This window comes from Dipodomys ordii, unplaced genomic scaffold (genome assembly GCF_000151885.1).
Source record: "Dipodomys ordii isolate 6190 unplaced genomic scaffold, Dord_2.0 Scaffold30, whole genome shotgun sequence".
Taxonomy (NCBI): domain Eukaryota; kingdom Metazoa; phylum Chordata; class Mammalia; order Rodentia; family Heteromyidae; genus Dipodomys; species Dipodomys ordii.
In genome coordinates this window covers 10,424,527-10,447,134 of record NW_012267246.1, presented here as the reverse complement: position 1 = coordinate 10,447,134, position 22,608 = coordinate 10,424,527, and the positions used below count along the sequence as shown (strand labels likewise).

At 39.1% G+C, this 22,608-nt stretch overlaps 1 protein-coding gene across 1 annotated transcript in view; it reads right to left on the bottom strand.

Annotated features, from left to right (window-relative positions):
* Positions 1-21,068, bottom strand: part of Skil (SKI-like proto-oncogene) — a 28,143-nt gene extending 7,075 nt beyond the window's left edge. Inside the window, exons 1-3 of the mRNA XM_013016234.1 lie at positions 19,313-21,068; positions 4,095-4,192; positions 2,145-2,377 (exon numbers count right to left, since the gene is read on the bottom strand). Coding sequence (XP_012871688.1) covers positions 2,145-2,377; positions 4,095-4,192; positions 19,313-20,401 — 1,420 coding nt within the window. The 5' untranslated portion in view covers positions 20,402-21,068. The remainder of the gene's footprint in view (positions 1-2,144; positions 2,378-4,094; positions 4,193-19,312) is intronic.
* Positions 21,069-22,608: the final 1,540 nt, after the last annotated feature.

Below are 22,608 nucleotides of genomic sequence, written 5' to 3'. Positions count from 1 at the left end.
TGCTTCAAGGGTCACTATCAATAAAATGAAAAAGTGACAGAATGACAACTTATTTACATGGTAAGAATCCAAAATACAAAAATAACTCCTAGTACTCAAAAGTAACATATAACCCAATTTAGTACTCAAAAGAAAAGAGACAAGCCAATCCAGACAAAGGATCTAAAACTTTTTTTTTTAATGTTCAACATCATCAGTTATTAGGGGATTTCAAATGAAAACCACGTGGTACCACCTGACAATGCAATAATCATGACACATAGTTACAAATGTTGACAAAAATGTGCGAATCTCAAAATCCTCTCAAACTGCTAGAGAATGCACAATGGCACAGTCACTTTGGAGGTAATTGCAGAGTCCCTCCAAGTATGAACACAGTTAACATATGACCCAGCAATTCCAGCCTTTAATATGAAAACATATATCTACTCTAAAACTTGTACCCAAGTATTCATAGCAACATCATTCATAATAGCCAAAACGTGAAAACATTACAAATGCCCATCAACTGAAGAACAAATATGACACATCCATACAATGAAATATTAAGCTACAAAAAAAGTACCAACACGTGCAACATAGATTATATAATTCTTTTTATAGAAAATGTCCAGAGTGAGCAAGTTCATAAAGACAGAAAACAGAATAAGGAGCCTGAGGAGTCATTAGAGGATTGGTTTCTTTGTGGAGTGATGTAAATGTTCTCCAATTAAATAGTGACAGTTGTGAACTGTACACTTTAAGTTTTATGGCATGTAAATTACATTCCAATTATTTTTAAATTACTGAAATTCACTTGGGAAACAAAATACAATGCAAATATGACATAATGATGCATAATGAATTACTGTACCATATCTCAATCCAAAGGAAAACCAAGTGGTAAAAAGTCAAAGTATATATTAAAAAAAAAAAAAAAAAACTCAAGCTGGGCGCCTGTAATCCTAGCTAGCGATCTGAGGATAGCAGTTCAAAGCCAGCCCGGGCAGGAAAGTCCATGAGACTCTTATCTCCAATAAAAAACACTAGAAAACTGGAAGTGGCTCAAGTGGTAGAGTGCTCTCCTTGAGCTGAAGAGCACAGGGACGGTGCCCAAGCCCAGAGTTCAAACCCCATGACCAACTAAAAAAAATAAAAAAAACAAGAATCTCAATTCCCTATGAAAATAGTTAAAATAACTCACACAAGTAAGGCACTAAGCAAAGCTGTACCGCTTTTTTTTTACTTTTTTTTTTTAATGTGGAAGAGAACAGGCAGTGGAGTGGACAGGTCTTGTTTTATCCACAACATTTACAAGGTGTAGTAAATAAGCAGATTTTTTTCTGAGATGACCATTCAGAATTCTAAACTTCGGACATCTGCCTGATTCCTAGGGCACTCAGTTCCTGAGTCTGACATTTCCCTGAGTTCCACAACTAAGTGCTCTCACAATTTTTTAAAAAAATTGTTATTCTATCTATCTGAGGGAATTATTTTAGGAGAAGGACACCGAATCAGAGAGAAATGGGAAAATATACAACAGAGGGGCTCATCAGCTTCACTGACATTGATGAAAACGAACTAAGCAACTAAAGGGCAGCGATGGGAGGGAGGGAATGAGAGGGAAAGTTTAACAGCTTACACTAAGTAAAAGGAAAGAAATGTACATATCACCCAATGTGGAAGAAACAGCTGTACTGTCAAAGCTCATAAAATTCACAAACATTATAGATCATGATAGTGACAATTTGCCTTAAGGTTAAAATTTGTTTGTGACTTTAAGTATCACTATCTCACAATAGTGTGAAATTTATGTACTCACTTAATCTCAATAAAAATTAGTAAAAAAAAAAGTTAATAAAAAATACATTTCCTTTTGGACACTGTCACCCATATATTTCTTAATATTAACAACATCTCAATCCATAGAAAATTAGGAAAAATAGAAACCTATTGCAAAATTCTGGCCAAAAGAAGAAAAATACAAGAATCACTTTCAGTGTGAAGCCACATAACACAGTCTTTCTATAGCCTCCACAGGCTAGAAAATTCTAGACCCATGAAACAACTGAGGTTCAAAGAATAAAAAACTTCTCTTAAAATACAAAATAAGTGTGCTTTATATTAGACATCTGACTTTTTAAATATAACTCCTGAATACTTACCTGAGTGGTTATATAATTCTCTACTTGTTTTTAAATCCATTTTCTCTTGTTCCTCTAGTGAGACATCTGGATAAGACACTGTTTTTTGATGTTTACTACTGCTGTGAAGCTTCTCAGACTGTCTTGATATGGTCTTAGTTGCTTCTGTCTTTGTGACTTCTTTAGACTGGGACACAGCAGAAGTAAGGGACACATTTGGGGCAACCACTTTATCACACATGTACAAGTAGTAGCTGAAAACAAAGAAAGGCAAAATAAGGTAAATATTACATACTACATTTGGGTAAAAATATGATGTGTGCTATCTTTCTACAGTTAAACTCAATTTTTTTTCATTTACCAAAAAGACAATCTAGCAATTCACAAAATAAAGAGTCCATGATAAATGGAAATTATTAGCACTTTAGGAGACCAAAACTTACGAAGAATTATTATTTTGCAAGTTATTTCTAAGCACTAACTATACTTGATGGAAAAGAAAAGGAGTCTTTTCCTCTTCCTATAAACCCAGCTGAAAACTAAAGCATGAAGTACTTTCCAGAGCTGTTTAGCAGCTGAGTAGGTCAAGTTTACTCTAGAAAGAGAACAGGCTACATGCTACTTTGAAGAGTATTTTCTTGCCCACAGATCTCTAAAGGCAGAACACTTGTCTTTGTCAGTGTGTTTAATCACCCACTACACTGCTATAACCGGGCCCACACAGGCCAATGACAAGCTTCTAGGGTCCACTGTTAGTAGCTCAGAGAGAAAACAGGCCCTCTGGATGCTTCCTGGCTGCTAGGCAGTTCTCCTACTATCAATCCCAACAAGGCAATCTTTTAAAAATACAATTAGGGTTGGGAATGTGGCTTAGTGCTGGAGTGCTTGCTTAGCATGCATGAAGCCCTGGATTGGATTCCTCGGTACCACATAAGCAGAAAAAGATGGAAGTGGCACTGTGGCTCAAGTGATAGAGTGCTAGCCTTGAGCAAAAGAAGCTCAGGGACAGTGCCCAGGCCCTGAGTTCAAGCCCCAGGACTGGCAAAAATAAAGAAAATAAAAATACAATTCGTACTTTCTACCTATAAAATGGTAACAAGTTGTACAAAATTAAAACTGAGTTTTGCTCAGTTTTCTCAAAGCTCACATAAAAGTGCCTAGATTACCTGCAGGGACCATGAAACAAATGTGAGCTAAGTATTTAAATAACATGTAATCTTTACCAAAACAATATGTAACTATTTAATTAATACTTCATCAGATAAGCTCCTCTTACATGTGTATAGGACATCTGTATTGTTCCTATCAATCTCATGAACTTTCCATCTGAAAGCAGAGTATTCTGCTAAAAAAAAAAAACCTGACAAGTTTTAATGCAATAGATATGTCACTGATTTTGTGCAAGTATAAATAAGACTGAAATTCTTCCCCATGCTTGGAGAGATCAGATTACAGCAGCATATCAAAACCTAGGATTCAATAAACAGAAACTTATAACCCATGTGAAAATATAAAATATGAAATATGAGAGATGTGCCTATTATAAAAGCTCCAAGTTTCCTAGTTTTAAAAGTTACACACTAACATAAAGAACTGTTTTAACTCTCCATCTGACACGTGGAACTGCAACCTCTTTGTAAAACCATTTAATTAAATAAAAAAGACAACTTTCATGTTTCACTTGGGACAGAAAGGAAATGACCTACTTCTAGAAATAGCATACAAACACCAGTAACGGTTGTCTCACATATTCAGTACAATTAACATTCTTTAGATTCTTTGGGCTTTATCTAATAAGAGTAACTACCAATATGAATTCCATATGATTTTCCTATGATGACAAAGAGACAAAAGATATTAAATTCCTTGCTTGTGAATTTTCGAAGATAATCTATTAAAGAGAAACCTTAAAACTAAGCTCCTAGACCAGTACATGGCATCAAGCTGTTGGATGAATGCTTATCCACTTACCTGGGGTGTAAAAATGAATGTGTCTGAGGAACAGAGTCTCCTTCCTGTTTTATAACAGGATACCATGACTGTAATTCCATTCCTGGTGGTGTATCAGTCTGTAGAAAAATGTGGAAAGGTAAGGTTTTTGAGCATAAAATACAACTTTGTTTTTGAAGTTCTAGGGATCAAATCCAGGGCCCATTCCAAGCATTCTCCACCACCAAAGGGACATCTTTTTTTCTTTCTTTCTTTAAATTTTTTAGTTCCAGTTTTAGGCCTTAAACTCAGGCACCTGGGCATTGTCCCTGAGCTTTTGTGCTCAAGGGTAAAATACTAGCAATTGAACCACAGCTCCAGTTCTAGCATTTCTGGTGGTTAACTGGAAATAAGAGTCTTACAGACTTTCCTGGCTGGGCTGGCTTCAAACCATGATCCTCAGATCTCAGCCTACTGAGTAGCTAGGATTGCAGGTATGAGATATGGGTGCCCAGCACAAAGGGCCATCTTCTATTGAGCTGTGTATCCTTAAAGTATTGTGTCTAATCACCTTGACTCAAAGACTCATTAGGGCTGTCGTCTCCCAAGTTTCAGTGTGTTAACATGGGCTACAACAAATTCCTCATTTTTAACAATAGCACTCTGAAAATGTACCATGTTAAGAAATTCTGATTATTCTTCCTACTATAATCAAGTACACAATATCCCATTCCCATAGTATTTGTTAGAATACTAACTAGATGACCTTTTAGAGCAATAAGTGGTTTGGCCAATTAACTCTGAAATCACTTTGTCAACAAGTATCAGTAAATTGTATTTCCTCAGAAACTTAGAAATCTCTTTCAAATTTTTAAGCACTGAAGCTATATACTTATAAACAAAGGATAAAGGAACTGGCAAGTTAGTACACATTCACTTGCTGAGAATTCCAACACATGGGTGGGCACACATGCACACACAGGAAGTATCATTATCTCCATTTTACATATTTAAATAAAACAACCAAAGTTAGGAAACTGAGGCAGAAAGGGTATAAATCACCTATAGTCACTAACGCCTCCCTTACTTTGACTTGCTTTATACTTTGTTCTTCCTTGCTAAGCTTCCCCATGTACTTCAAATTACAGTCATTACCCTAAGCTTACAGGAAAAGAATGTCTTGCTAAAAACAAGCCTCACTGGTGGAAGAGGAAAGAAGTAGCTGACAGGTACCACAGTGGACAGTAGAGAGAGTTGATGAACAGACAAATCAAGTAGAGTGAGAACTCTTAGTACAGGACTAAGAAAGAGTTAAAGGCAGAATAAGTCAAAAAGGAGAGCTGATGAGAATGTAGTTCAAAGCCATCAAGGGCAGGAAAGCCTCATCTCCAACTAACCACCAAAAAAAAGCTGGAATTAGAACTAGGGTTCAAGTGGTAGTATGCTAGCATTCAGGGGGAAAAAAAAAATAGCTCAGAGACAGTGCGCCCAGGCCCAAAACAGGAAAAAGCAAGCAAGCAAGCAAAAGAGAGAGAGAGAAAAAAAGAGAGAGAGAGAGAGAATTTGTTTTAGTGAGAGATCTAAATCTTAACTAAGAATTATTGAGTAAGGAATTTGAAAGAATGAGATCACAAGGTTAAAAGAAAATAATACTTCAGGGCTGGGAAGGTGGCTCAGTGGTAGAGCGCTTGCCTTGCATGCATGAGGCCCTGGGTTCGATTCCTCAGCACCACATAAAAGAAAAAAGCCGGAAGTGGCGCTGTGGCTGAAGTGGTAGAGCGCTAGCCTTGAGCTGAAAAGCTGAGGGACAGCCCCCGGGCCAGAGTTCAGGCCCCACAGCTGGACCAAAAAAAAAAATAATAATACTTCAAATGGATTGACTATTCTAGTGAAGGTCCAGACTACATGTAAATAAATATTTTTAAAATACTGATCAAATATTCTGAAGATCCAAATATGCATCACAGTTCTGATCATTAGGTCAGAACTGAGAATAAGAACAAATTCAACAGTTTATTTATAAAATAAAGCAATCACTTGTTTTCTCAGCCTACAGCTCCGTTTTGGTAGTAAATTATAAAATGCTTCTGTCAACAAATTCTAAATGACAGCAATAAATGTTAACTGACAGCTAACAGCCTAAAAAGGAGATAAAATGTAAACACAAAAACTACCTCAATGAGCAAAAACTTGAGACCTCTGAAACAGGTGAATAATTTATACATCTCAATTGTCCCATACTTCTAAAAAGAGTACAGTAATTGGTATTTAAGTCTTGAAACAATATGATGTAGTTAAATTATGTTTTGTATACCACTTAGATTAATGCATTAAAAATGTTTAATGTAGCAGTAGTAACTCACTAGACATTTGTGGGTGGAGTTGGGAGGGAAAAACTGGGAATGCGGGTAGGAGTGGCACTGTCCAAAAAGAAATTAAGAAATGTACTCAATACCTGACTTATGTAACTGAAACTCCTCTGTACTTAACTTTATAATAATAATTTTTTAATTTAACATATTCATTTTTTAAGAAATCTTAGAGGCTGGGCAGGGATGGATGATGTCTACAATCCTAGCTACTCAAGTGGTTGAGATCTGAGGATTACGTTTCCAAGCAAGACTCTTACCTCCAATTAGCCACCAAAAATCCAGAAGTGAAGCTGTAGTTCAAGTGGTAGATAGAGCACTAGCCTTGAGCAAAAACAAAGCAGAGGGACAGAATCCAGGGCCTGAGTTCAAACCCCAGGACCGACACACACAAAAAAAATTTAAAAATAATTTTAAAAAATTAAAAAGTAATAGCTCAGCAGTAGGGCACTTGCCCTGCATTCCATTTAAATTTTTTAAAAAAACCTTAGTGTATAAAAATAGTAGCTTAATTGGTAGAATACTTTTTATTCCAATCGTCTATGATGGAACAGTATTAAAAAAGGCATGTGTAAGTTATTCTAACAAATCCATGACATCAAAGGGCATCTTGAATTCAATGGTTAATGTTAAGCCCATGAAGAAAATGCCTTTTTTAAATCAGTTTTACATCTGAAACAATTCTAGACATATTGCTCAATAAATGATTTTCAGACCTTTTAAGTTAACATCTGGAAAGCTAAGCTAGGAACAGTGGCTCACACCTGTAATCCTAGTTACTTAGGGAGCTGAAGCTGGAGGGGGCGGGGATCTCAGTTAGACAGAAAGTCACCAAGATCTCATCTCAATCAATAAAAGCCTGGGCACAATGTTGCTCATCTGTCATCCCAGCAACACAGGGAGGAGAAACAAGGAAGATCACAGTCCAGGTTGCCCAGCTAAAATGTGAGATCCTGTTTGAAAAATAACAAAAGCTAAAAGGACTAGAGAACCTGCTTTGTCGTAAGCGCAAGAAAGCCCAAATGAGTTCAAACCCCAATATCTTACCAAGAGAAAAATTGCTAAAAGTGACTTCTGCAGTGAAGCTTTTCCTAGTATTGCTATGGGAGCCTAAATGTTCAGAAAGCAAGCAAACACTTCTTTAAAGACCTTGTCTTGAAATCTGACAAGTTTAGTCATTTTCATTACTCATAATCCAAACCCAGTATTGTTTTATATCTGTACACTCCATCTAAATAGCAGGTAGTACATCCATTTAAGAACATATCCCTCTTAATTCCCACTATTCCTACAGTAATCCGCTGAGAGTCCCAGATCAGTGGTTCTAAGGAAATTCCCTTAATAATCTTAAAAATGTAGCCCCTACCCAATGTCTGATTCCAGCCTACAATTTAAAAGCAATTTAAGGTTAAATACATACACACACACACATACACACACACACACACACACAGTTTTTTGTATTATCAGTACTACTTATCACCCAGTAGAGAACAATCAATTTATTGAGTGAATTTTGAAGGACAGTATGGCTCATTAATTTGTAGGGTAAACTTTAATACACTTCAGGAGGGTATCTCAGGAGCAGAGCATTTGCCTAGTATGTGTAAGGTCTTGGATTAGACCACCCCCAGGCACAATCAACACACACACACACACACACACACACACACACACACACACACGACAGGACTATGAAATCACAATGACTAGCCACTGTAAAATTCACAAGACAATCTCTTTCACGTTTAGTACCTTTCTCCTCAATGAAGGACCCAGAAAGTCTCTAGGCTGCCTTTTATCAGATATACAAATTAAATAATACAAGTGATGGGAAAATGCACAGTACTAACAGTGATAAAGTGCTGCACGCTAATTTTCCTTAATATGCTATGGGAAACCATAAACACATTTGTTACAAATTATCCTAACTGCACGTTAAAAACAATTAAGAAAAGCACATATTATACAACAAAATATTCACAGACATGCCAGATTTTCTCATCTATTCTGCATTTGTGTCAACATACAAATTAGGTTTTCAGAAAAAGAATATAATTAAATGGCACAGCAGTAATGCTATGATCATAAATACAAATCAGATACCAAGATACTAGAATCTATTGCCTTTTGTCTTACCTTTCAACATCAGAAAATTTATTCTTTTGTGTGTTTGCACATTAAAATACAGTATATTGCTCAGCAAAGAAAAGTATATCATTTGACAGATTAGAGCCTCAGTATTTTAAATGCTTTGATTGTTCATCTTCCCACCATTATCTTTCCCCAAATGAACAGATGGCATCTCCACACACATAAGCAACATTTCAGCTATGTTTTTTCAGTCCAAAGATTCTTTTTCTAAACACCAAATAATATCTATAAAAGCAAAATTTAAACAACCCAATATGCACAGAAAGTTAATTTGTAACAAGTAAAAATTAGGAAATGTTTAACTGATGCTTCTCTAAATCCTGCATCCTAACTATGACTTTATGCACATTATCCTTTGATAATCAAATTTCTTAATAACTATTGTATCTTGATGACACAGTTATTAGTCTTACAACAATGACAAATATAGGGCTTCATTTCATTTTAAAAAGTCATATTTGTCACTACTTTTTAAAGTCATCACTATTCTTGTACAAAGATCCAATTTGTGCTTTAAAAAAAAAATAAAACTTTGCAGCAGGGTGCTGGTAGCTCAAGCCTGTAATCCTAGCTACTCAGGAGGCTGAGATCTGAGGATTGCGGTTCAAAGCCAGCCAGAGCAGAAAAGTCCGTGAAACTCTTATCTCCAATAAACCACCAGAAAACCGGAAGTGGCACTGTAGCTCAAGTGGTAGAGCGCTAGCCTTGAGCTGAAGAGCTGAAGGACAGAGCTCAGGCCCAGAGTTCAAGCACCATGACCGCCCCCCCCCAAAAAAAAACTTTGTAAGTCCTAGACTAATGTTCAATAAACCTTGCTTTCAAGTGACATTCTAGTTTTTAATTACATCAGATTATCATTTTTAAGTCCTAATGACAAACACTGATGAACTAAAAAAATTGAGAATAGCTCAAAATACTAATACGACTTCCAAAATCCCAACAAAAATCAACTTTTAAAGCTATTTTTAGGGACTAGGAAGTTGGCTTGGTGGTAGAGTGCTTGCCTAGCATGCATGAAGCCCTGGGTTTGATTCCTCAGTACCACATAAACATAAAAGCTGGAAGTGGCACTGTGGCTCAAGTAGAAGAGTGATAGCCTTAAACAAAAAGAAGCTCAGGGACAGTGCCCAGGTCCCGAGTTCAAGCCCCAGGACTGGCAAAACAACAACAGCAAAAAAAACCCTAGCCAGGCACTGGTGGCTCACGCCTGTAATCCTAGCTACTCAGGAGGCTGAGATCTGAGGATGGCGGTTCAAAGCCAGCCGGGGCAGGAAAGTCTGTGAAACTCTTATCTCCAATAAACCACCAGAAAACCGGAAGTGGCGCTGTAGCTCAAGTGGTAGAGCGCTGGCCTTGAGCTGAAGAGCTGAGGGACAGCGCCCAGGCCCAGAGTTCAAGCCCCATGGCCAACCAAAAAAAAAAAAAAAAAAACCTATTTTTAAAAAATAGAATTTTTAAAGTTCTACAAATGATTAAAAGTCTTGTTTGTGAGGGAGGTACTAAGGTTTGAGCTCTGGGCCTTGCACCCACTTAGCTTGCATGTTTGGTGTTCTACCATTTGAGTCACGCTTTTAGCCCAGTTTTTTTTTTGCTAATTTTTTTGGGGGGGTCCGGTTGTGGGGCCTGAACTCTGGGCCTGGGCACTGACCTTCAGCTCTTCAGCTCAAGGCTAGCGCTCTACCACTTGAGCCACAGTGCCACTTTCTTTTTGTTTATGTGGTGCTGAGGAATTGAACCCAGGGCCTCATGCATGCAAGGCAAGTGCTCTACCACTGAGCCACCTTCCCAGCCCCTTGCTAGTTATTTTAGAAATGCAATCTACCAGACTTTTCTGTCTGGGCTGGCTTCAAACCACAATGCTCCAGATGTCAGCTTCCTGATTAGCTGGATTACACGCATACACTGATGCACAACTCAAAATTCATTTTTAAATTGTTGTATTCAAAACAAGTAGTTTGGTAATTTAACAGTCTAGCTTCCTACTGATTATATAAGGGCTGTATAACATAAGCCCACATTATTTTGGGGCTAGCCCCAAATAAATCATTGGCAACCTTACTAAATATATCACAGGATATATAACTAGAAAATAACTCCTTAAGTATGAAGTGACTGTTCCTATCATGATCTTTCCACCATCTACAACATTAAGACCTACAAGTGGTCAAATGATTTTAAGAAGTATATAAAACACACCCCACCAAACGGCTGCCAACAACTACTGAAAAAAACCAAATCCCTCAGATCTCAAGTTTCCTCACTAGTGCCAACATGTGAGTGACATGTCTCCACAACTGCAATGGAATAGTGTGGCAAGGTAACAAAGAGCTAATAGGAGATTTTTAAGGCTTAGTCTTATGGCTCCCTTTATTGTAATCATTAGAGTTAATTAACCTAATGCAAAACTGAGACAATAGGTATGTGCTAACTCATCAAGGCTACATCTTCAGAAGTCACAGAAATGTTTGCTGCCCCACAGGCTGCAAGATCAGACTCACCTCATACTTCACTAAACCAATGAAGTGCTGAACAATGTTCCAGAGCAAAGCAAGGACTCAAGCTCTTAGAGTAAAGCATACAACTATTACCTAAAATCCTCTGGCAAAGTGTGTTGTGGCACTCCCCTCATAAGATAAAATTGATAAAAATCCTAACTCCTTAGACTTTTCAAAATAAAAAAAATTATCCTGTAATTCTTTAGAGTTCAATCCATTTACTATTAAAACTATGTGGCTATCCTGGTGCTTTGGGGGGCTAGAGGGCTGTATTTTCAGTTTTGTTTTGGTTTTGTACTGGGAGGGCCTTTAGCTAGAAGCATTCTATCACTAGCTATCTAGCTAACCATGTGGAAATTTCAGTATCATAAACACATTTTTACTGAAAAAATTTGCCAGAACATTTATAGAAATCTAAAGCTTTATATCTCCATCTTATTTTAGAATATTTTTAAATTATGGTCTTCAAATACTATAAGCTACATATGTAATATACTATGTTATATCTTATAGTATACTACTTTATTATATACAGCATATATATATATTATATATATATATACACATACACATGTGACCAGGAGACACACTATATATTCTTTTTTTATTCTATTTCATGTTTCTTTTTTAGTCCCGGTAACCCATTAAGTTGATTTCATGACCCTCCTGACCCTCTCAAGTCCCAACAGTTAAAAGTTCTAAAGAGAATTAAAAATGCCCCAAAGCATATATTGCATATAATAAATTAACCTTTCTCAAACACATTTTGAATGATCCTCGGTACTACTCTAGGGAGAACTGAAATCATTTTCTTCAAGGCTTACTTCTCTCATGAAAGACTACTTGGATAATAATATTTTATATATATATATATATATATACATATTATATATATATATATATATGTACACATGCACACAACACACAGTGTTGCTAAATAGACCAAAGAGATAACTTCCTACATTTTTTATCCTAAGACCTTGTTTTCTTTTTGTTGTTGTTGGTGGTGGTGGTGGTAGTCATGGAGCTTTGAACTCTGGACCTGAGAGCTGTCCCTCAGCTCTTCAGCTCAAGGCTAGTACTCTACCACTAGAGCCACAGGGCCACTTCCAGTTTTCTGGTGGTTAATTGGAGATAAAAGTCTAACAGTCTTTCCTGACTTTGAACCTTGATCCTCAGATCTCAGCCTCCTGAGTAGCTAGGATTACAGAAATGAGCCACTAGCTCCCAGCTCTTGTTCTCTTTTTGTGCTGGTACTGGGGCTTGAACTCAGGACCTTGTACTCTTGTCTCAGGTTTTTCTTCTGACACTGGCCACTCTATTACTATGAGCTCTACCACTTGAGCCACACCTCCAGTCCAATTTTTTTTTACTGATTAACTGGAGATAAGTGTCACAGACTTTTCTGCCCAAGCTAGCTTTGAATGAGGATCTTCAGATCTCAGCCTCCTGAGTAGCTAGGATTACAGGTATGAGCCACCAGCATTTTTTTTGCTTTTTTTTTTCTTTTTGCTTATGTGGTGCTGAGGAATCGAACCCAGGGCCTCTGGCATGCAAGGCAAGCGCTCTACCACTGAGCCACCTTCCCAGCTCCGCCACCAGCATTTTTTTTAATGCAAATGATTCCGTTTGTGTGTGTGTGTGTGTGTGTGTGTGTCTGTGTGTCTGTGTCTGTGTCTGTGTGTCTGTGTATGTGTGTCAGTAACTGGGGCTTGAACTAACTATACTTAGTAGCTAACAAATTTTTTCTAGTGTACTTGCTTAATCTTCTTTAGGTTTATACCAAGAAACATGTCTTCTAGGCTAAAGTACAAGAGGAAGGTTTTTTTTTTTTACTATTTTAACACCAATGATCTCTGCAAAAATAAATGGAACTATGAAACGAAATGAAATTATTAACATGCTTTTAGAGGGCACTCATGCCTGTCATGCTGTCATGTCAGCTACTCAGAAGTACAGATAGGGAGGACAGCCGTACAAGGACAACCAAGGCAAAATGTTAGTAACACTCTATCTCAATAAAAAGGTGAGCATGGTGAGCTAGGCCTGCCATTCCAGCTTCACAGGCAGCATAAGGATGATTGTAGTCTAGGCCAGCCCTAGACCAGATCTGCAAAATAACGAAAGCAATAAATAAATAAGGGCTGGGTTGTGGCTCAAGTGATAAGAGCATCTGCTTAGCAAGCACATGGACCTGAGTTCAAACCCAGTACCACCACCAAAAAGAAAAAAAAAAATTAAAGAATTAACTCAGGGCCTCACGTATGCTAAAAGCCTATAGTCTTCTACTGAGCCTCATACTCAACCAGAGGAAAAAAATTTCAGTTGATTATCTTTAGAACATCTATTTGCATCAGATGCTCTATATTATTTTTCTGAAAGTACAGAATAAAAACTACATGGTTTTATCTAAAACCAATCTGAATTTTATACATTCTAGTTTTAATATACTAGTAATATACTTAATAAAATGGATTGCCACAGCTAGGTGCTGTTGGCTCACACCTGTAATCCTAGCTACTCAGTAGCTATGAGATTGCCCTTCAAAGCTAGGAAAGTCTGTGAGACTCTTACCTTCAATTGACTACCAGAAAACCCAAAGTGGGGGCTGGGAAGGTGGCTCAGTGGTAGAGCACTTGCCTTGCATGCGTGAGGCCCTGGGTTCGATTCCTCAGCACCACATAATCAGAAAAAAAGCCAGAAGTGGCACTGTGGCTCAAGTGGTAGAGCGCTAGCCTTGAGCTGAAGAGCTGAGGGACAGTGCCCAGGCCCAGAGACCGGACCCAAAAAACAAAAAACGAACAGAAAACCCAAAGTGGCACTGTGGCTCAAAGTGGTAGAGTGCTATCCTTGAGCTCAGGGATAGAGCTCAGAACCCAAGGTTTAAGCCTCATAACAGGAAAATAAAAAATAAATAAATAAATAAAAGAGGGCTGGGAAGGTGGCTCAGTGGTAGAGCGCTTGCCTTGCATGCATGAGGGCCTGGGTTCGATTCCCACATAAGCAGAAAAAAAAAGCCGCAAGTGGTGCTAGCCTTGAGGTGAAGATTGTAAAGAGCTGAGGGACAGCACCCAGGCTCAGAGTCAGGCCCATGACCAGACCCAAAAAAAAAAAGATTTCCAGTCATATGCTGTTAACAGTGAAGAATCACTTATAATGTATTTATCTATTATTCCCTTGACCTTGGCCAAACTCAACTATAAATGTTCTCTTGAAAATAATCTTAAGTAAATACCACCCTTCAAATGTTATGTACAAATGATAGCTTCACTTTGTAACCTTTTTTCCATAGACAAAAATATATTTGATCTAGTTCTGATTTAGCTGAATACTCACTGAAGATGTGAAAAATAATTGGGAATGCAACTGTTTTGCTTATTTGTACAATTTTAAATACAATAATCATTTCCTGGTTTAAAAAAAAGCACAAATAGCTCAGATCAAAGTCAGCAAGGAAAACCTAGGCAAGTATAAGATCATGTATATTTATGACTTGAATAACAAGAGAGTTTAAAAGGTACTTTCTAGGGGTCCAGAAAACAGCCCTGCCAACCTCAATCATGACTTCCAGCCTCCAGGACTGTGAGAAAGGAGTATGTGTTGTTTCAGCCCTCCACCTGATCGATCTGCAGTGCTTTTTTCTGACAGGCCAAGCTAAATAAGACAGCATCCAACCCTAGTACTCATGGGCATCCTGCCCCCATACCCAAATATCATAGCTGGAGGGCAAATCAATGAAGAATAAACAAGTGTTCAGGATCAAACCCCCTATGTCTGTGGGTGAGAAGCTTCCTGGAAGACGTGGCCAAATACCCTCTTTCAACTGAAGTCTCCCCTTGTTCCACTGAATTGGGTCAAGTGTCTGAGGTGGGTCAGGTGCTGTACTTAATGCCTGTAATGCCATCAGCTACTCCATATATCAGAGGGCTAGAGGTTCCAGACAAGGTTCAGCAAAAACTCAACAAGACCCCCAGCTGCATTAATAAAAAGCTAGGCACAGCACTACACATTTGTCATCCTAGAGGAAAAGGGTCCAACCTTCCCTGGGTAAAAAAGCAAGATCAAGCCAGGTGCTGGTGGCTCACACCTGTTATCCTAGCTACTCAGGAGACTGAGATCTGAGGATTGTGATTCAAAGCCAGCCTGGAAAGGCTCTTATCTACAAACAACTAACAAAAAAGCTGAAGTCCAGCTGTGGGTTAAGGGATAGTAAACTAGCCCCAAGCAAAAGAAGTTCAGAGATAGTAAGCAAGCCCAGAATTCAAGCCTCAGGACCAGGGAAAAAAAAAAAAAGCAAGATTGTATCTCAAAAGTTACAAGAGCAAAATGCTGGAGTGTTGCTCACTCCACACAAGTTAAAGCACCTGCCTAACAAAAGCAAGAAGCCCTGAGTTCAAGCCCCAAGTACCACAACCAAAAAAAGTATGGCATCCAGACTCGGAAACACCTGAATTTGATCCCCAGCCTCCTAGTGCCTCCAATTCCTCTTCTGTAAAATGAGGCTACACATACTGACTATATAATGTTTCCAGGTGAAGATTAGAAATATTATGTGATAGAAAATTAAAATACACACAGGTGTACACAAGCTTTCTCACCCCCCCCACACACATACACACATCTTTTCTTTCTACAAAGAATTCAGGTTTTCACAAGAATAAATTCAAGTTTTCACTTATAACACTAACCTTACTCAACTTATTCCTCCTACGTGTAAGTCCTAGCTTTGCAAACAAAACAGCCATTAGGTATGTAAAAAAAGCTAGTGGATATTATAAATATAATTTCCATCCCTTAAGTTGCTACATTTCAAACAAGTGCCTACTGAGTTTCAGGTTTTGTTTTTGTTTGGTTGTTTGTTTACCAATCCTGGAGCTTGAACTCTAGGTCTGGACACTATCCCTGGGCTTCTTTTGCTCAAGGCTAGTGCTCTACCACTTGAGCCCAAGAGCCACTTCCAGCTTGTTCTGTGATTAATTGGAGATAAGAGTCTCATAGACTTTCCTGCCCAGTCTGGCTTCAAACTGGGATCCTCAGATCTCAGCCTCCTGAGTAACTAGGATTACAGGCATCAGCCATCAATTCCCGGCTTCAGGTTTCTTTTTTCTTTCTTTCTTTCATTTTGTCAGTCATGGAGTTTGAACTCTGGGATTGGGTGTTGTCCCCACGCTCTTTTGGGTAAGGCTAGCACTCTACCACTTTGAGTCACAGCACCACTTCCTCAGGTTTCTTTTTGACTATATAAACTATATAAGCATACAAAACTGTATTAGTATTCACACTAAACATAAGGTCCTTTATATAATAGGTTAATGTAATATTTAGCACAGTCTTATTAAATGTTTTTTAAAGGCCTGGTTTAGTTTTGTGTGTGTGCCAGTCAGAGCTTGAGCTCTAGATGTTAAGGGTTTGTTTGGTTTAGTTTTTGTTTTTCTGGCTAATTGGAAATGAGTCTCAAACTTTCCTGCCAAGACTCCCTTTGAGCTCCGGTCCTCAGATCTAAGCCTCTTGAGTAGTTAGGATTATAGATGTGAGCCACCAGGGCAGAGTTATGGCAACCAACTTCACAAACAGAAATAAAATTAAATAAAAATGAAATAAAATGTTCCTCAGTCAAGGATTATCAATCTGCCCCATTCCCAATTAAATACTTTAGTTTATATGTACAGGTTATGAAGAATTTAAGAACCACTAAAGTAAGTTGATAATAAAAGTTAACATTATTCAAAATATAGTTTCTGCTACTGTACTTGCTTCAGAAAAATGACTGGATTTCATGTCAGAAAACCTGCATTCAACTGATTCTTCTCCATCATACACCCAGGTCACCTGTGAGAAGGAAGTAATTTCACAGATCTTCAAAAACTACCTCACAATGTTTTCAGGAGTAAGCTTATACATACAGTGATATTTTTTTAAAGAAAATCACTCAAGTATTCATTAATCACAAATCAAAAACTATTTTCTTAAAAAGATCTGATTGTTACAAGTATTCTTAATTCTCCTAATTTCTCCAATTCACATAAAATTAGAAGCAATATCACAACATAGTTGGGCACTGGTGGCTCACACCTGTAAGCCTGAGGATTAAGGATTGAGGTTCAAAGCCAACCCAGGCAGGAAAGTCCGTAACACTCCTATTTCCAATAACCTATGCAGAAAAAGCTGTAAGTGGTACTATGGCTCAAGTGGTAGAAGGCTCTGTGACAAAACAAGTATCAGGGACAATATCCAGGCCCTGAGTTCAAGCCCCCCGACCACCACAAAACAAAACAAAACTACAGCATATCTTCACCAGAAAAGAAATGGAGGAGAAAAACACTTTGCCAAAATAAAAAATGTATTTATATTAATATATAATGGAATGATACATGGGTTCAACCAAAATGAGGAATAATTTTAATTAACCAAACTTTAGCAGATACACCCAAGTGAATTCATCACTGTCTTTTTGTTTTTTGTTATTAGCTACTTTTTTTTATCCAAACACAGAACAGGAACAGGCAAGGTAGTTTATCCCAAAAATGCTTGGAGTAATGAAGATTAGAATGAGAGTATCTGGAAAATAATGCAGCTATCTATGCCTTTATACGGGTTAAGCCCCCAGGTAGCCTGGGAGGGGGGCAAGACAGAAGTATTAAAAGGGGCATTCCACATTTGCAGCCGTGTGGGCAGGAACATCAGTCCTGCACAAGTACAGCTGTAAGCATGTTTCCTACTGTGGTACTGGCTTCAAGTCAATTCTGCTTAAAAACCAGTTAATAACTGCCTGAAGAATATAAACTTATCTAGTAGCCACTGGCAAGAAATTTCAAGGGTACCCTCTGCTAAATTAGTTTACAATGAATTGCCTTTACTAAGCTTCAGAAGCAAACTACTCACTCTTAAAAACTACTGCGTTAAAAACTACGCTAAATTTCCCTCAAGACCTTAAGAGCACAATCATAAGGCATGGAACACCTAGTCTTAAATTCTAGTCTAAACTCTGACTTTGCCATGCATGTTCTGCAGTTATTTGATATACTTCATTTCTTCCATGTACAGAAAGTGACAGCATTATTTAAAAAGATCAGAATAGTGAAGAAATTTTAACATTCTTAAATCATGGTCAATCTTTTCCTGTAAGACTTAAATAAAATTTTATTTACAAAACAGCTCAAAAACAATGCTTGACACATTTTAAACAGATTGTACTAGGTTATTATGTAATACCCATTTTAAATCAAGTAGGAAATACTTAAAATTAACTAGATCAAATCTTTATTTCCTAGGCATCCAAAATCTTAATCAGAATTAAGATACTAGCTTATCCTACCAGATAGGATAATTCAATGAGAATATTAAGATCTCTTAGTAGCTGATAAGATTTTACACTAGACTTTAAAATAAAATGTATTCTAACCTGTATCATAATTTTAATTATAGCTTTAAAATTATTTTTGACTTCTGGAATGAAAATTCTTCAGAGAAATATGTTCTTTTTTTTTTTAACATGATCAAAGCTGACCATCCAAGCACAAAAGCATCAGAACCACAGGTGTGCCCTGAGCCTACCATCAGACTGTTTTGGCTAACCATGACAACATTTGCAAAGGGAGATAACACCACAGTGTAAATTACCTTGAGTCCTAGAAAAGCAATATATTTAGTCATCAAGAAGCAGGATGTGCCAAGGAGAACCAAAGTCCCAATTCCTTCACTCCTTATCTACATGAAAGTCACTCTGCCTGGCTCCACATTTAAAATCCTAGGTACTCAGGAGGCTGAGATCTGATGACACAGGTTCAAAGTCAGCCTGGCAGAAAAGTTGTGAGACTTATATCTCCTGGTGACCACCAAAAAGCTGAAAATGCAACTGTGGCTCAAGTAGTACAACACCAGCCTTGAGCAGAAAGGCCAAGTGACAGCTCACAGACCTGAGATCAAGACCACACACACACACACACACACACACACACACACACACACACACACACACACACACACACACACACACACACACGGTCTCTGGCTTCACTCTTTATCTGAAAATGACAGTAAGCCTACTTCTCCCTGCTCATTTGGGAAATCAAGAGAGAAAACATACAAAAAATATTTTGTAGCTTAAAAATTGCAATACAAACATACCACTGATAAGATTCTTATTGCATAAGCAATTACATTTCTTAAAGTTACAAAAAAATTTCAATTTCAAAGTAAAGCATTACCCATTACCCCCAAATTACTACTTTTAAAAACTTGCCTTAGATTGACTTCTCTTTCCATTTCTTAGGCTAAACTTCTCCTTCATTTCTTCTAAGATTATCTTCAGTTTCTTCTCCTCAGGTGTCCCTAAGTATTTTGGGTTCACATGAAGGTAACAATGCCATTTGGCTGATTCAAAGCCCCAGTGGCAAGTTCTTTTATCAGGTGACCTGTGTGAATGCATCACAAATGTCTGGGGTGCAAACATTCCACAACACTCCAGACACTGAATACAGGGAGCATCAGGCTGAACATAAAACTGAGGTGCAAACAGACCCTGACATTTGCCCAAGCACTCATGCTCCACTTCAAAGGCACTGCCAGTTTCCTTTAACTGGGCCAATGAGTTTTTAGCAGGAAGTATGCTACCATTTTGAGGAAAAGTCCGTGGCCTCAATAAAGCATTACACAGTCTTTGTGCATCAGTTAATGTGATCAGCCCACAGGAAGGGGCATTGAATGGAAGTATTCCCAGGACCTTTAAGATATGAAGCTGATCTGAAGTACACCTAGAGCAATAGATGTATAACTCATCACACACTGTATTTATTTGCTGAAGTGAAAACTCTCGGAGAACAGAATTTAAGACTTGGGGCAAACAGAGTCTCTTTTCTCCTCCAACTTGAAAACAAGAAATCGACTCCCCTTCCAAAACAGTCTGGGTAAGTTCTGTGGAGCTGTCAGAAGGAATGAGCAGTGGGCCAGGAAGAACCTGAGGGGCTGGCAGAGGCAGAAATACAGTAGGTGACATGCTTTCTTGGGAATAGCGAGCAGAAAAGGCTGCTGGTCCACCCAAAGAGCTCTGACTACTTAAATGGAATTGTGCCAGGGTGTGTTTCAAACTGGGATTTAAATGTAAAGGTTCAGTCACAGGGTTTCGCTTGCCATGCTCTCCATCCGTTTCCATCAGTGCATCGCCATAGTCATCCAAGTGTTCCATCTTTACAGTTGGCACCTTGTTCACCACTTTCCCATTTGCATGAATGTCTGTCATCATTTTTTTCACTGGAGGGCTGCCATCATCTCCCATCCCGTTCAGTTTATTTGAGCCCGGAACCAAGGAGAAATTTGTCTGTAGATTTTCCATTGCTAGGTTAACTGGGTTAAATAATTAAATCTGAGGTTTGCATTTGCATTTTGTTGCTTATAGAGAAACAATAATGTGAATGAATACTTGTGACTTACTCATAGGAAATTTTAATTTCCAAGGAGAAATTTTCCTAATAGATTTTGCAACTTGGCATTGGTTCTGCTTATCCTCTAGTACAAGGTCACTGCAAATGCTATAAAATTCCTCATTTTGCTTGTAATACAGAACATAATCATAAGCAGAGATCTGAAAAGGCTTTCGTTTTCTTGATTTATTCAAATATATGTGTTAAAATAAAGCTACCAATTTCTCCATTCAAGATGTCCAGGTTCAACACAATGATTGTGTTTAGTGGTTGTTTTTAAGCAAAGCATGTGGAAAATGTAAGCTATTACTGTGTCATAAAACCTAGGCCCAAATACAAGTCAAAATGATGTAATCAATTTTAGTTTTTGCCACCAGGGACACCAAAAAAGGAGAAGGAAAATATCTCCACTAAAAATGATGGTCTGTTGGTCTGTGCTGACAAACTGAAGACTTGTATAAACCTCCAAGCCAGTAAGAACCACTTCTGACTCCCCTTGAACTTCTATAATTTTAAAAAAAATAGATAAAGAAAAACTGCCCAGTTATCTTCAGAGATTAGTTCATTCTTCTTTTAATTAATCTGGAAGAAGAGAGAGAGGATGGAGGAGTTATAGTTGAGTTTGTTCCTGAGGCCAAAGGGTCAGTTTCAAACCAGTTCCTTAATCTTAACCTGAGTTCACTTTACCAAAGGTGACACTTAAAGTGATTTCTTCAACTTACATACCTGTTAACCAGAATTATTTTCATTTACATAGAAAAGCAATCTGGTGAGTAAAGGGAGCAATATATCCCTCAGGAGGAGGAAGGCTACACAGATTCAGAGATGGAAGACCATTCAACCATCTCACTTCCAAAACTTTGTCCAGAGGTTTTTATCAGCTATGCCATACTAATTTTTTAAGCCTCCTATATAGTTCTCCAATCGCATATAATTACAGAAGAAAAGCTCATCAGTTTAACCAGCCCCCTTTTCCCCCACCAAAAAAAAAAAAATACAAGTTAACGTATCTACCATATGTAACTAATTTACAATCTCAAGTGCATAATTCATCCGGTCAGTGTACTCTACCCTTCTGGAATGTGGGCAAAAAATTAACTTTCCTTTCAAAAGGTGAGCGAATGCTTAATGGAGGCCAAAAGCTCCAAGACTCCATGCCTGGGAATCTCCATCCTTGAACAAGACTAATCCGGGACAAAAAGCACTAGGCAGACAAGACCTCACAAAGGATGCAAACGGAGGAAAATGGGGGGGGGGGGAGAAAAGATTCTTCCATTTCCTCCGTGAGCGAATCCCCCCCAAAAAAATAATTTTTTATTTTTTATTTTTTTTTTGCTTTCCAAACTCGGAGCCATTTCCCTGAACACAAACGCCAAGGACTAAGGGCGAAAGCCACCAGCCATCACGGGCTGACTTTCGCCACCACAGGGACACCTCAGCCAAAGCAAGCTGAGAAAGAGGGCAGGAGGCAGGACCTAGAACCGGGGCGCCCCAAAACCCTCAGCCACGAAAAGCCACTCACCCATCTCGCACCCGACAGCCGCGCGGAAGTCGGGGCCCGGGACCTCAGGGAGGATGGAGGGGTGGGGGCGTCAGAGACCCCTCCCCACCCCAGTCCCACCCCCATCCACGAGCTTGGGGGAACCCCAAGTGTCCTCCCCACTCCGCCCGGCTGCGGGGGCCACGGAAATCCCGCGCACCGCCCCCCACGAACTTCCTCGCGGGCTACCTCGGCGCCCCCCCCCAAGGCTGCCGCCCGCCGTCACCCCGCGCCCGACCCGAGCCCGGGGCAACCCGGGACAACCCGGACGAGCCAGCGCCAAGCCCAGGTCCGCGCGCCGCCCGACCCCGACGCGCCCAGGGCTTCCCGCGGAGCGCACGGCGGCGTCTCGGTCCCCCGGGTCCCCGTGGCACCGGTCAAGTCTGAAGCCCGGGGTCGGCGAGGCCAGCGCCGCGGGGTGGGGAGCGGGGGTTCACCAGGCGACCCCCGATCTCACCCCGGACCCACGCATCCGGACCCCGACTCCGGCCTCCGCACCCAGGAAGCCCGACGGGCTTTGTCAACTCCCCGCCACCCACTGGCCACCGCCGTCGGGCTCCCCGGGGTCCGCGCTCCCCT